The sequence below is a fragment of the Sceloporus occidentalis genome, unplaced genomic scaffold, assembly GCF_023333645.1.
Source record: "Sceloporus occidentalis isolate IW3139 unplaced genomic scaffold, rSceOcc1.0.p SCAF_7, whole genome shotgun sequence".
Classification (NCBI taxonomy): domain Eukaryota; kingdom Metazoa; phylum Chordata; class Lepidosauria; order Squamata; family Phrynosomatidae; genus Sceloporus; species Sceloporus occidentalis.
This window is the reverse complement of record NW_028316987.1, coordinates 82,870,850-82,883,208: the sequence shown is the minus strand read 5'-3', so window position 1 is coordinate 82,883,208 and position 12,359 is coordinate 82,870,850. Positions and strand designations below refer to the sequence as shown.

The window sequence follows — 12,359 nt, the reverse complement described above, 5'->3', positions numbered from 1 at the left end:
TTTCCCACCTAATGCAGAATGTTTATCAGTCCTGGGCTATCTCCCCAGTTAATGCTTTATAATGTTAATCATTGATAAAGTCACCCCTGGTTTAGTGGAAGCATAGTTTTCCTTTGTTTCATGCACCTTACGTGTTCAGGTACAATGCAAGCAATGAAGATTTATTCTTCAGTCAGTTTTATGTGTTTTCCATTACTAGAAAGAGAGAAAATTTGCTTAAAAATAAAAATGTATGAGCTTATAAAATTTATGTTTACAAAACACGTTATCAGTTTATTCTGATTTTTTTATCTCTACATATGTGGAAGCATACTTTGTCAGAAAGGTAATGAAGAAAAATGGGAAATATTAAAAATAGTGTAAAAATTAAATTAGTACATAGTGAGGTGAGAGAATTCATCCATACAACATGGAAGCAAGGTATTTTATAAAATACAGTAATGTATGTTAAATTAATAATTTCATGTACGTCTCTTTTTTATTTATTTGATGTCTCTCTTTCCTTTCTCCCAAGACTGAGATGCAAGGCAACTCATGCTTTTATAAAATTAATATGTTGAAAAGCATGATATAGTTATGTATCACTCAAAATGTATCCTACATGTGTTGTTCATAGCCCTTTAATATATGTATACATGTTTTTATAGTACTCTCCCTGCGAAGCATATGGAGAAGATTGCCGAACAGATGCGGAGTCATAACATCAATGCCCTTATGGTTATAGGTGGCTTTGAGGTAATATCACTTGTTTTGTTTCACTTGCAAATTCTTGATGTTAAATGAGCTCTATAAAGTACTAAGACTTGGTTATCAAAGCCTAATCTCTCAAGTGTTCCCACTGTTAAATGTCTCATTCAGACTGATGTTGTTCATTGGCAGTGAAGTCATTAGAGATTTTAAATAGGTATAACTCAAAGTAAAGTTGCAGTTTGTCATTGTTGCACTGCAAGAAGACTGTTGAGTCGTGTTCTGTGTAAGGCAAGTAGAAAGGAAGTTCCTTTTCTTACAGATCATGGTTAAAACTATAAATTGGCATCAGATTCTCAGCATTGTATTGACAACCTTATAATGGGAACCAAATGACCTGCTGAGTTCTGATTTCTTCTTTCCATTCCATTTCTGTACTGTGCAGCCTATGTACCAATGGCCTCTAGATAATAGTACTTAGAATCCCAGTGGAAATAAGAGAACTATTAGAAGATAATGGTTGAAGTCCTACTGCTACTTTCAACTACAATTGACCCATTGAACCAATGGGATTTGGTTGTTTGACCATTCAGCAGTTGACTTCGTGGGTCTGTTCTACTTGGGACTAACCCACAGGATTTGAGCCAATGTCTGCTGACTTATGCAAAACTAGGGTTAATTCAAAATGCAGTGTAAATAGAAAACCGCATAAGTGAAAGTAATTGAGGTGCTAACCCACTAAGGCTTGCTTCAGATAGATGCAACTTCCCCAAGTCTTAGCATCTGCTATTCTGTGGCTAAAGGTGTAACTGCATCGGACATTTGTGAAAGTTAGAACTCTGACATTGGCTTTGGTCTCAGAATCTGCTGTATTGGTTGTGAATATGATCTGCAACCATTACTCTTGAGCATTCATCCTACTAGAGTAGGATGAATTTTAAATTTCATAAATGTATTATTTTGTCACAGGAAAAACACTAATAAAGAACAATGTGATCCCTATAGGAAAAAAATATTAAGGATAATGTAATCACCTTAGAAAAAGAAAATAATGTATAGGTGTGGGACTTTTCTCTCTCTACTGTTCTGCCTTATAATGTTTAAAAGTACTTAAACTAATAGTTGATGTTACAATATATTTTGCTTGTGTCTTTTTTGTGTATTCTTACTTTCTGTACGAGGTCTTCTCTAGTGTCTCTGTGTGGCTGGAGACAGACACTGTTTTTTAAGAGTGTCAAACATGGTTTGAGAGAAACTTTCTTCCCCAAGTTGTATATAGTTTTTGTTCTGTCATGCTCCCCAGTCAAAGAGGATTTTGAAATAATGTAAACAGATACTTGCCAGATACACGAGCACATAAACCTGGAAAAGGTTTGGTTTGGGTTTCCTGCCCCCTCCCCCCTCTCTAATTAAAGCAACCTATCTTTTAAATTATATATATAAAAAACCTGTCACGTGTCTCATATGTGTCTGTGTTATAGTAACTGAATCCCTCTGCCACTTCCCAGTCCGTATTGCTATAACTCAGACTTCTTTTTATCCTCCTTCTCATTTTGCATACGTTACCATGGGTACCCATCAGGCTTACCTGGGACTTTTGGAACTCTCCGCTGCCCGGGAGAAATATGACGAGTTCTGTATTCCCATGGTTATGGTTCCTGCAACCGTATCCAACAATGTACCAGGTTCTGATTTCAGCATTGGTGCAGATACTGCTCTCAACACTATCACTGATGTAAGTCTCTCTTCTCTTGTTGCATGCTCACTAACATAGCTTCCCTGGTCACTCTTTAACATGGCTGGAGCTGGAGATTCTCTTGGACCAGAACATCAGGAAATGGGATTGCAGCAGGAACTAGACGTAAATACATGTGTGCACACATGCACAGATGGTTACTTGATAAGCCAGTATGTTTCAGAAAATGTGAAAGCTGATTCTTATTTCATTCCTCTATATAGGAACTCTATACCCGATGTTCTCAACAATTTAGTGTTCATGGTGGCCAACATGTACCATTAAAACAAAGTAAAAAACAATATGTGTTAACTATGGATGCTGTTGCACAGCCTAGAGCTGAAAAATCAGCAGAAATGGCAGAGGATTATTATATGCTCATGTGAATGGGTCAACTTAGCTTGGTCTCTGCAAGTTCCTAATTACAGTGAACCCTCCATATCAGCAGGCTGGCAATCCACAGATTTGGCTGCCTGTGGATCATCCCACCACATATTATTCAGTGGTGCTGCATACATAACTGTATATTGCAGCAGTTGAATATTATGGGACTTGAATGTCTGCATTTGTTGCCATCTGTGATGGGTTCTGTAACCAAAACCCCACAGATAGGAAGGGTACAAAATCAAGTTTTAGTTAAGCATCACATTAGAAATGTTTCCACTTTTCTCCAAGGATAGAAAGAAACTACTTGATTTTCATCAAGCCTCCAATACGTTTATAGAGATCTGTGCATCTGATGTTAATTAGTTAGCTCAGAACTGGTATAGGCTTGACAGGACTGAGAAACATATAAATATATTTATCGTTTAGACAACATGTTTTTTTTTTAAAGTTTCATATAGAACAGACTTTAAAAATCATAAATTAAGGGATGACTGGAAAAACTGCTAATTCTCCATGTCCTGGGGATGTTGTGCTTATGTTTCTCGACTCCATATGGCGAATTGTTTTTTTAAACTAATGAGTCTCAAAAACATTACATGATTTGGCATGGGAGTGCTTTGAGGCAGGAAATCTGATATTAAATGTTTTAAGTTTTCAAAACATTCCCCCAAACATTTCTATGCCCCTAGTCACAGATTCCAGCTCAAGCCTTCTCTTTAAAACATGTGCAATCACATGCCTATCTTTAAAGAAAAGAGCCAGAATGGTGTAGTGCTAATTGGACTAGGACTCTGCGACACCAAGATTTGAACCCCTGCTCAACTGTAGAAACTCACTGGATGCATTTCGGCAAATCATACTCTGTCACCTTTAGAGGAAGGAAATGGCAAACCTCCTCTAAATAAATCTTACATAGAAAAGCCTATGGTAGTGTTGCTGTATGTTAGAGTCGGCTTGAAGACACATAACAGCAACATACCATTTTAAAGATAGGTTGTGACGTATTAATTCATCCATTTTCTGCCTTTTCCAAGTGCATAGGATTCAAAGTGACTCGCAATCATTTAGAACAAATGATTAACAAAATTTAAATGAGAATTAAACCATAGTTCTTTGCTATCTGCTTCATGGATTTTCTTGTGTGGTTTCACTGATCTAGACATTAGACATATTTCTTTTGCCTAAAAAAATTCCCAAGTTAATACGGTAGATAATTAAACCACAGTTCTATCTAAAGCATAACATATAAAAGCACAGGTTAAAAAACAGTTTTAAAAATCATTTAAAGCATAATAAAATAAACACAACGCATCCACACATTAAAAGCTTCATCTGCTTTCATGACCGTTCAAATGTGAAAAGAGACCACAGAAAGCTCCAGAAGATTTCAGTTCTTTTTATCCTAGGGAAGTCATTCTTCATAGGATACTGAACTGAACCATTGTCCATAGTTTTGAGTCTTCTTTCATAAAGCAAAGGAGGGGAAAGTATGGTCTGTACACTGCCTTAGACTGCCAGTTTTATTTTTGCTCTTCCCAGGATACCAATTTTTGTAAACTTCCCTCTCCAGTTTAAATTTTTAGTGCATTTTTCTCATCCCAAATAGTCCAAAACCATGCAAAAATACTTTAGGACATGGTGGATTTGCTTCCTTTAAAGCTTTATTGCTCAAGAAAACAAAGCAGAAACAGCACTGGAAATTAGCAGCTGTCTCTGTACCTTACTGCATGATGTCATAGTGCTTCAGTTTTCTTCTTGCACAGAAGATGGTTGTAAAAACATGCATTTTGTCAAACAGATTTTTCTAGCTAGAAAAAAAAGAAGTGCTTTTACAACCTTCTCAGGTGGGAAGTAAGCTGAAGTGTTATGATGTCATGTAGTAAGGCAACAAAGAAAGCTGCTGCTCCCTGGCACCGTTTCCACTCTTTCTTGTATGATAAGGCTCTTAGCCTCCATTACTATCCTTGCAATCAGGCAAAATGAAAACTGAAAGTGACATGTTACTTCTAGTTCTGGTATGGCATGTCAGACTTGCATAGGGAGAAGACTGAGCTGTGCATGGTACAGCTTTCCTCACTTGATATAAACTCTAGGTGGTTCTGGTTTCCAGTTCTGGTACAAAAAAATCTCCATCAGTTTTTACCAACATACTAAGGTGAGAAATGCTTTCCTTCAAGTTCCTTGCTGTCCTCATTCTGCTTCATGGGTTTTCTTGTTTCATTTTACTGATCTAGAGGTTTTATTGCCTTTCCTCTTTTCTTTCTTCTTCCTTGGCACTATGCTTAAAATGCAGATACTACAAAGTCTGATTAGATAGGTAGCTGGTAGTTATTAGATCTCTCTAACAGAATATTTGCTTCCTATGGCCTTAGCGCTTGTGGGGAGGGCATTGTGACATATTTGTTTGCTACAACCAGGAGTGTTCAAATCGTGTTCTACTAATGGCAGTCAGATATTTCTGAAAGATTGATTACTCAACACTATTCCTTCCATTGCCATGTACAACTGTGAGGGATATGGAGTGTATGCATGAGCACATGCTTACCTGCAAACAGGTCTCGCTTGCAGCATATGTGAATTGCCTCAGAATCTTCTGCAGCATGGTGGGGTGGAAAGGAAATTCTGAAAGTACTGGCATATTTCTTGTTCTCAAATAGATAATTCTACTTCCATGTGGAATGTCACCTGAAATGTACCTGAACATTTCCCTCATTCTGACAAGAGAAAATTTAGGCTGAATCTGCACTGCAGAAATAATGCAGTTTGACACCATGTTAACTGTCATGGCTCAATGCTATGGAGTTATGGGATTTGTAGTTTTGTGAAATATTTAGCCTTTTCTATCAGAGAGCTCTGCTGCAACAAATTACAAATCTTAGGATCCCATAGCATGGAGCTATGGCAGTTAAAATGGTGTCAAACTGCATTAAATCTGCAGTGCAGATCCAGCCGTAGTCACAGCTCATTTGTAATGATAATTCTGGACCTGGCACTTTCTATCCATCATTGACCAAAACTGTGCTTATGCTGTGCTAGTTCATGTGAAGCTGGGTATAGTTTAGTTCATCAGTCTCAAGTAAATGGAGGATAGAATCCAGTTATTGCTTTATGCTGCTGTATAGTCCTTTATGGAAGCAGTTGCACTTTCTCTGAGTTTGCCCGAGAGTGGCATCATGTTGCAGACTGTGCCAGCTCTGAAACACCAGCAGAAACCAATTTGCAAATCTAAGAATGCCCCCAGAAATATTTGGTAAGAGCAATCCTTACCAAGGGTGGAGAGTTGAACCAACTGTTGTACAATGAGAGAGTGGTTGGCCATGTTGGTTGTGTGACAACACGATGCAGTATTGGAGCAGGGCTATGTTGGAATTACCATCTACTATGCACTCATGAAAATCTCATACAGGAATCTCAACCTCCAATGTGAGAGGTCAGTCATATCATGCTTGGTTTTGGCAAGCATATGCTTGCTCCAAAGCCCCATGTAAAGTGTCAGGCTCATCCTCATCCTGGCTTCTCTCACACATGCAGAAGACATGTGAGGAGGTCTAGGTTCACTGATGATCACCAATTATTGATGGCTGCTGTACTGTGTCTGCTCTTGGCATCTTCTTTCAACTGTGGACCAATTCCAAGTCCATTTCAGAGGATGAGGTTTGAGAAACTGTAGTTTGTCTTCCATCACTTATTTTTCTCCCTCAGTCTTCCATTGTGGAGAATAACAAATTCTTCAGTCATTAATGTATTTTACTAAGATACTTTTATCTCTTCTGTTTTCCACATTTTTGCTTGTTTCACCCTTCTACTAACTGTGGTTGCCTTTCTTCTGCACCAATGCAAATCCAGCAATCCATGGCAGGTTTCCATGAAGAAAAACCCAGTCTTGAAATCTTTAGCTTTGACGGATTTTGTTTATTTACTACTGAAATCCAGACTTTCCATTGCCACACATAAGGAGCCACTAGCTGAATGCCTCATAATTTTGCAAAGTAGGGGCACAAAGCATCTTGCTTATCATTCCTTATACCGCTGCTTTAGGCTTTTGAGAGCTGTTTGCAGTTAGCTGAAGCCCGGTCCCGCTTTGAGGAGTTTTGCATTCCTATCTGCATGTTGCCTGCTACTATTAGCAACAATGTGCCTGGCACTGACTTCAGTATCGGTGCTGATACTTCCCTGAATGCCATTGTTGAGGTAAGACAACAAATACTTCAATATAGGTCTGGACTGGGTATCTGAAAACTTGAAAGGGAAAGGCCATTTTTAGAAGTCTTGTGCTTTGCATCATTGATTTAAGAATCTAGGATCGAATTGGAATGGTGGTCTCCAATTCTGAGGATCAGTTCGCTTAATTTCTTGAAATTAGGCGAAGATTTCATTAACACGTTAGACTCCTTGTTAGAATGCTGTGCTACCACTTGCAGTGGGCTAAAACAAACCGAGAACATCAGGTCTGGCCCACACATAATACGAAATACATCTTGGAAAAGTTATTTTTGGGGCGCATCGCTCCTGCTGTCCATGCTGCCTGAACATTTTTGAGAGTTGCAGTCCAAAAAGGAAATATGCAGGGGTCTGTGTTGGCCATTTAGCAAATTCAAACAAAAATCCACCAAACAGTGTCATTGGCCAACTGAAATGCACAATATGCAGTCTGCACTTGCCATATGCAGGGGATCTGTTCTGGACCCCCCCCCCCACCTAAGGAGGAACCGCATATGCTCATGCCCCATTGAAAAAAATCTGGTGCATGTGCATGGTGTGGCTCATGCGCCATGGGCCCACACACCTTTCATTAAATTGTATCGCGGCTTCAGCATACGCTGAAAGCCACGTAAGGGAAGCCCGCATATGGTGCGGGCTGACTGTACTTGTTGCAAGTTTTTGAAGCTCCCATTGGCTTCATCAGGCAAATTATTACAAACTAAACAGGAGGAAAAAAATAGGGGAAAGAGGATTTTTTTTTCTGATCTCTGGGGAAAGAACAAGTTATATCCTGATTAATATTCAGTCTATGTGGCTGCCTTGCCTTTCATCACTTGAAAAGATAGCTAGGATTAAAAATGCCAGAGTGAACACTTGAATGCATTTTTTAAAAAAAACTTTGGGGGCTTTATTAATATAGTGCTGGAGACCCTGATGGACATCCCAGGAAGATACCTGGGAAACGCTTCTACCTATATTCTGGCGTGCAGGAGTGCTAGTCTAACATCAGTTTTTCTTCTCAATGGCAGGCATGAACAGAAATCAATACAGATGTGTTTGATGTCCTCCTGAATCAGTTTGGTTGGGTTTCTTCAGGCTCTTTTCCCTTGCTAAATAGGAAGGGAAAAGGGGAACACTCCACATGCTTTTTTATAGCAGCCATTCCACTGCCAAAAAGGCGAGTAGCTTTTGTAGTTGATCAAGAGTATCCCTCTTCAGCAGTTTCTGCTGCACTAGTAAAAATAGTTTGTTATTTTTTCTGCCTGTGGTCAATGGTTAATTTTAGTCTCTCATGATAAAGCTGACCTGTTGCTGTCATGTTTCTTTAGCATAAGCTGCAAATGAGTTCAGGGCTTTGGAAACTAGTCAGTTGATAACAATGTAACATAATGGCTTAGTTTTCAACTTGCTGCTTTGATCACATAAAAAGAGTACTTTGTAAGCCATCTCCTACTCCGCCTGCAACTCCCTTTGATTTTTGAGTCACTTGTATAACAATTGCAAGATTGCCCCATTGTGGATGCAGATACAGTAGAGTCTCGATCATTCATCCTTTGGTCATCCGACGTTCCGGATTATCCGACGTCCCATACTTCTTCGTGAGCACGCGCATGGCGCGCTCTCAAAAAAGCATGTGACATCGGATAATGGCGTGGCGTCTTGGTTTTCCTCAACCCGAAGGGAGTCCACACATCCCCTGTGAGCTGAGGAAATCCAAGCTGCTGAGAAGAGGCCTGGGCCAAGCACCCAGTCCTTTCCACCGCGGCTTGGATTTCTTCAGCCCAAAGGGAGTCCGCGCACTCCCTACAGGCTGAGGAAATCCAAGCCACCGAGGAAATCCAAGCCACCTGGGCCGAGCGCCCGGTCCTCTTCTTTGTGGCTTGGAACCTCAGCCCTCTCCCAGACCCAGCAGACTCCCCCCCCTCGCAGCAAAGCCGGCAGAAGCCGCCGCAGGAAGTAAGCAGGGAAAGAGGGAAGAGAGGGAGGGAGGTGAGGTGAGGCGAGGGACTTTTGTCCCCAATGGCAGTGTGGGTGCATGCACGCTGCCATTGAGGACAATTTTTTGGACCCTCCAGATTATCTAACATTTTCACTTATCCCACTATCAGCCGACCCATTTAAGTTGGATAATTGAGACTCTACTGTATTGGTTTATTTTGTTCTCACTGGCAAAAACAAAGAATTTCAATTTTTTCCTCTCCACTAGATGAGAATATTTTACAGTTACTTTTTTCTTTTCAGAATGTAATTGCTAAAAATAATTTTGTCCCCAAGATGATGGTTTTGCACAGCAAAGTACATTTACTGCAGAAGCATTATTTTCTGTACCAAAGCAGGTCTTTAACACAAAATATACTATTTTGGCCGTATTTTTCTACAATAAAGTTTTTCTTACATTAACAAAAATGTTTCATAATAAAAGTCCAGAAATGTTAAAAATTTAATAGCAGTTGAACAACACCACTGAGGACAAGAAACAAGTGAGTATTCTTTACACCCTTATAAAGATAATTCTCTTCCATATAGTGATGACCAATGTTTAGATCCTGTCGTGAAAGTGTGATAATAACTATTAAAAGCAAGGATTATGTTTCTCTCCTTACCTCAACACAATGCAAGGCCTCCACATTGAGTTGTAAAATGTATTACCTTCCAGTGCAAAGATTGGTCCTTGAGAATTGCCTAAAATCATTTGTAAGGCTTTCTTGTTTGAATAGGATTTCCAAGAGTCTGGGATTAGACCATCTCTGAAATATTTTTAGTTAATATTTATATTTCATTGTGTCTTCTGGTGGCATTGTTTTATATGAAGTTGAATGGACTTGCACTTTTGACATTTGATGCAAAACAAGCTGGGTTTATCTATCATAAAAAATATCCAGAGCTTGGATACTTAGGAATCAAGGAATGTCTTGGAGTTCTGTGTCTAGCACAACACCAGAAATTCAATTTAAAAATGTGCCAAGATTCATATCAGTCATACAATGGGTAAGATATGAAACATTTCAGATGACAGCTGGAAGAACAAGAGAAGGATAATATTGTTAATTTAACACTTTTTAGTTTTCATGATGCATTACAGTGATCGCTATGACAAAGTAGTAGCACTGGCAATACTGAAACAGCATTCAGACGGGTTGAGTCTATGGCTTGTAAGTTGCTAATAGGCCATTATTTCCTAGACCTGTGATCGAATCAAACTGTCTGCAAGTGGAACAAAGCGCCGTGTGTTCATTATTGAAACCATGGGCGGATACTGCGGGTACCTGGCCAACATGGGGGCACTCGCTGCTGGTGCTGATGCTGCATACATTTTTGAAGAGTCATTTGATATTCGGGAGCTCCAGGTAGGCAGATCTTTTCTCTGCTTCTTATTTATTCGTATGCCAATTGAAGATGACATTTATGTACATGCCAACACATCTAAATTTTGTGATGTTTGAGATCTCTCCTGTTGATGAACAGTAATTTGGAAACAACTATCTGTTCTAATTGGACCTTATTCACATGTGTATGCTATCACTTGATACTATAGGTACCAAATCATGTATATGTATGTATGGAACTGCCTATGGGATAAAAAAATAAAAACTGACTTGCACCCTTACTGCTGTATTTTGCTGTAATAAGAGTAAGAGTAATAAAAAGCAATTACCTTGCTGCTAACAATATTAAAAATGAAGCATCAAACTTAGCAAGATGTATAATCCTTAAAACATTGATCATATTTCTTATGTCCTGTCTGGTCATATTATTTTCCCATTATTTTCGCAAGATGGAGTGCTTATACTTTTGTCAGTCTTGCTCCATTCTGTAATGCTTACAAAATAGTGCTATTTTACAAACTCACTTTCTGGAACTAGTAGGCTTTGGAACGAATGGGTTTGCATTGAGACTAACTACTTGAGTCCATCCTCTTAAGGAGCTACACCACACAAGAATGGAGTTTAAAGTCCCCTGTGTGATTCTTGTGGGAAGAATATGGATATTACAATTCATACATTTCCCTGGTTCAGTACATGACAGCAGGAGCCTGCTTGTCCCTGTAATCAATTAAATTGCCACATGAAACATTGGTAACAGAGTGGGCACTACTTTAGGACCCTTTGAAACAAAAGTTAGCAATAGTTAAATTTGTTATTAACTGATGTCAAGTTGACTTCCTTGACACCCTTAGGAATGCAAAACCTCCAAGTATCAGGAGCAGCTCTGCTCAGATCTTGTAGATTCAGATCCATTCTTGATTGACTCTATCTAATGTAGCCTTCCACTTTTCCTATTTCCCTGTACCGTACCAAGCATTATTGTTTTTTCAACAGAGTGATATCTTCTCATGATATGGCCAAAATACAACCCTTTCAGTTTAGTAATCTTGATTTCTGGGAGAGTACAGGCTTGATTTGACCTAGAGCCCATTTACCTGCTTTGAAAACTGCTTTACTTTTTCCACAGGCCAATGTAGAACATCTAACAGAAAAGATGAAAACCGACATTCAGCGAGGTTTGGTGTTAAGGTAAGCTGACAACTTTCTGACATGCATTGTAAAATCAAGGGATATTGTAGTGAATATAGTATTTTTGCAAGCAGATAAGAATGAATAGCAGTAGATATCTTGGAGAAGGGAAGGCATCTTCCTCAGCAAGAGCAGGGACGTAGCCAGGATTTTAGGAAGGGGGGGGGGGTCCAGACTAAGTGCCATCATTATAATGGGGCTTGGGCGCGGCGGCGCAGCAGCACACACCATTCATTTTTCTAATGGAAGGGGGAGTCTGGACCCCAAGACCCCCCCCCCTTGGCTACGTCCCTGGCAAGAGGATATAGTTTGGTGACAAAATGCACATCCTTTCCCTGTGGGGACAGTAGTGGGCTAGGTGGAAGAAAAGTCTGATTTAGTATTTGTTGTTGTTAATTGCCATTAAGTCAACTTTGAGTTATGGCATCCTTATGAATGAGAGATCTCCAAATCCACCCTAACATCAACCACCCTGCTCAGGTCTTACAGACTCAGGGTCATGGCTTCTTTGACTGGAATGCAGTCCTAATTTCCTACTGCCTTCTGCCTTACTAAGCAATAGTGTCATTTCATAATATAGCCGAAGTACAACAGCCTCAGTTTAGTCATCTTGTCTTCTAAGGAGAGTTCAGACTGATTTAATATAGTGGAAAAAATATAGTCTGTGGACAAGTTTCCTCAAGGTTTTACAGCGAGGAACTCCATTCCTGCCATTTCTACAATAGGGGGCATGGCCAACTGTCCCATCCAAGGGGAAGGAACCTAAGGGCATTCTGCCCAATTTTGTCCACCACTGTTTGTTTTAATCCCATGGGCTTTTTCAAACCTAGATC

General features: G+C 39.5%; 1 protein-coding gene across 1 annotated transcript in view; it reads left to right on the top strand.

The window, feature by feature from the left end:
- LOC149310025 (ATP-dependent 6-phosphofructokinase, platelet type-like) overlaps positions 1-12,359 on the top strand; it is an 84,190-nt gene that overhangs the window by 65,595 nt on the left and 6,236 nt on the right. The window contains exons 17-20 of the mRNA XM_089533513.1: positions 648-735; positions 2,270-2,422; positions 10,195-10,359; positions 11,465-11,526. Coding sequence (XP_089389639.1) covers positions 648-735; positions 2,270-2,422; positions 10,195-10,359; positions 11,465-11,526 — 468 coding nt within the window. The remainder of the gene's footprint in view (positions 1-647; positions 736-2,269; positions 2,423-10,194; positions 10,360-11,464; positions 11,527-12,359) is intronic.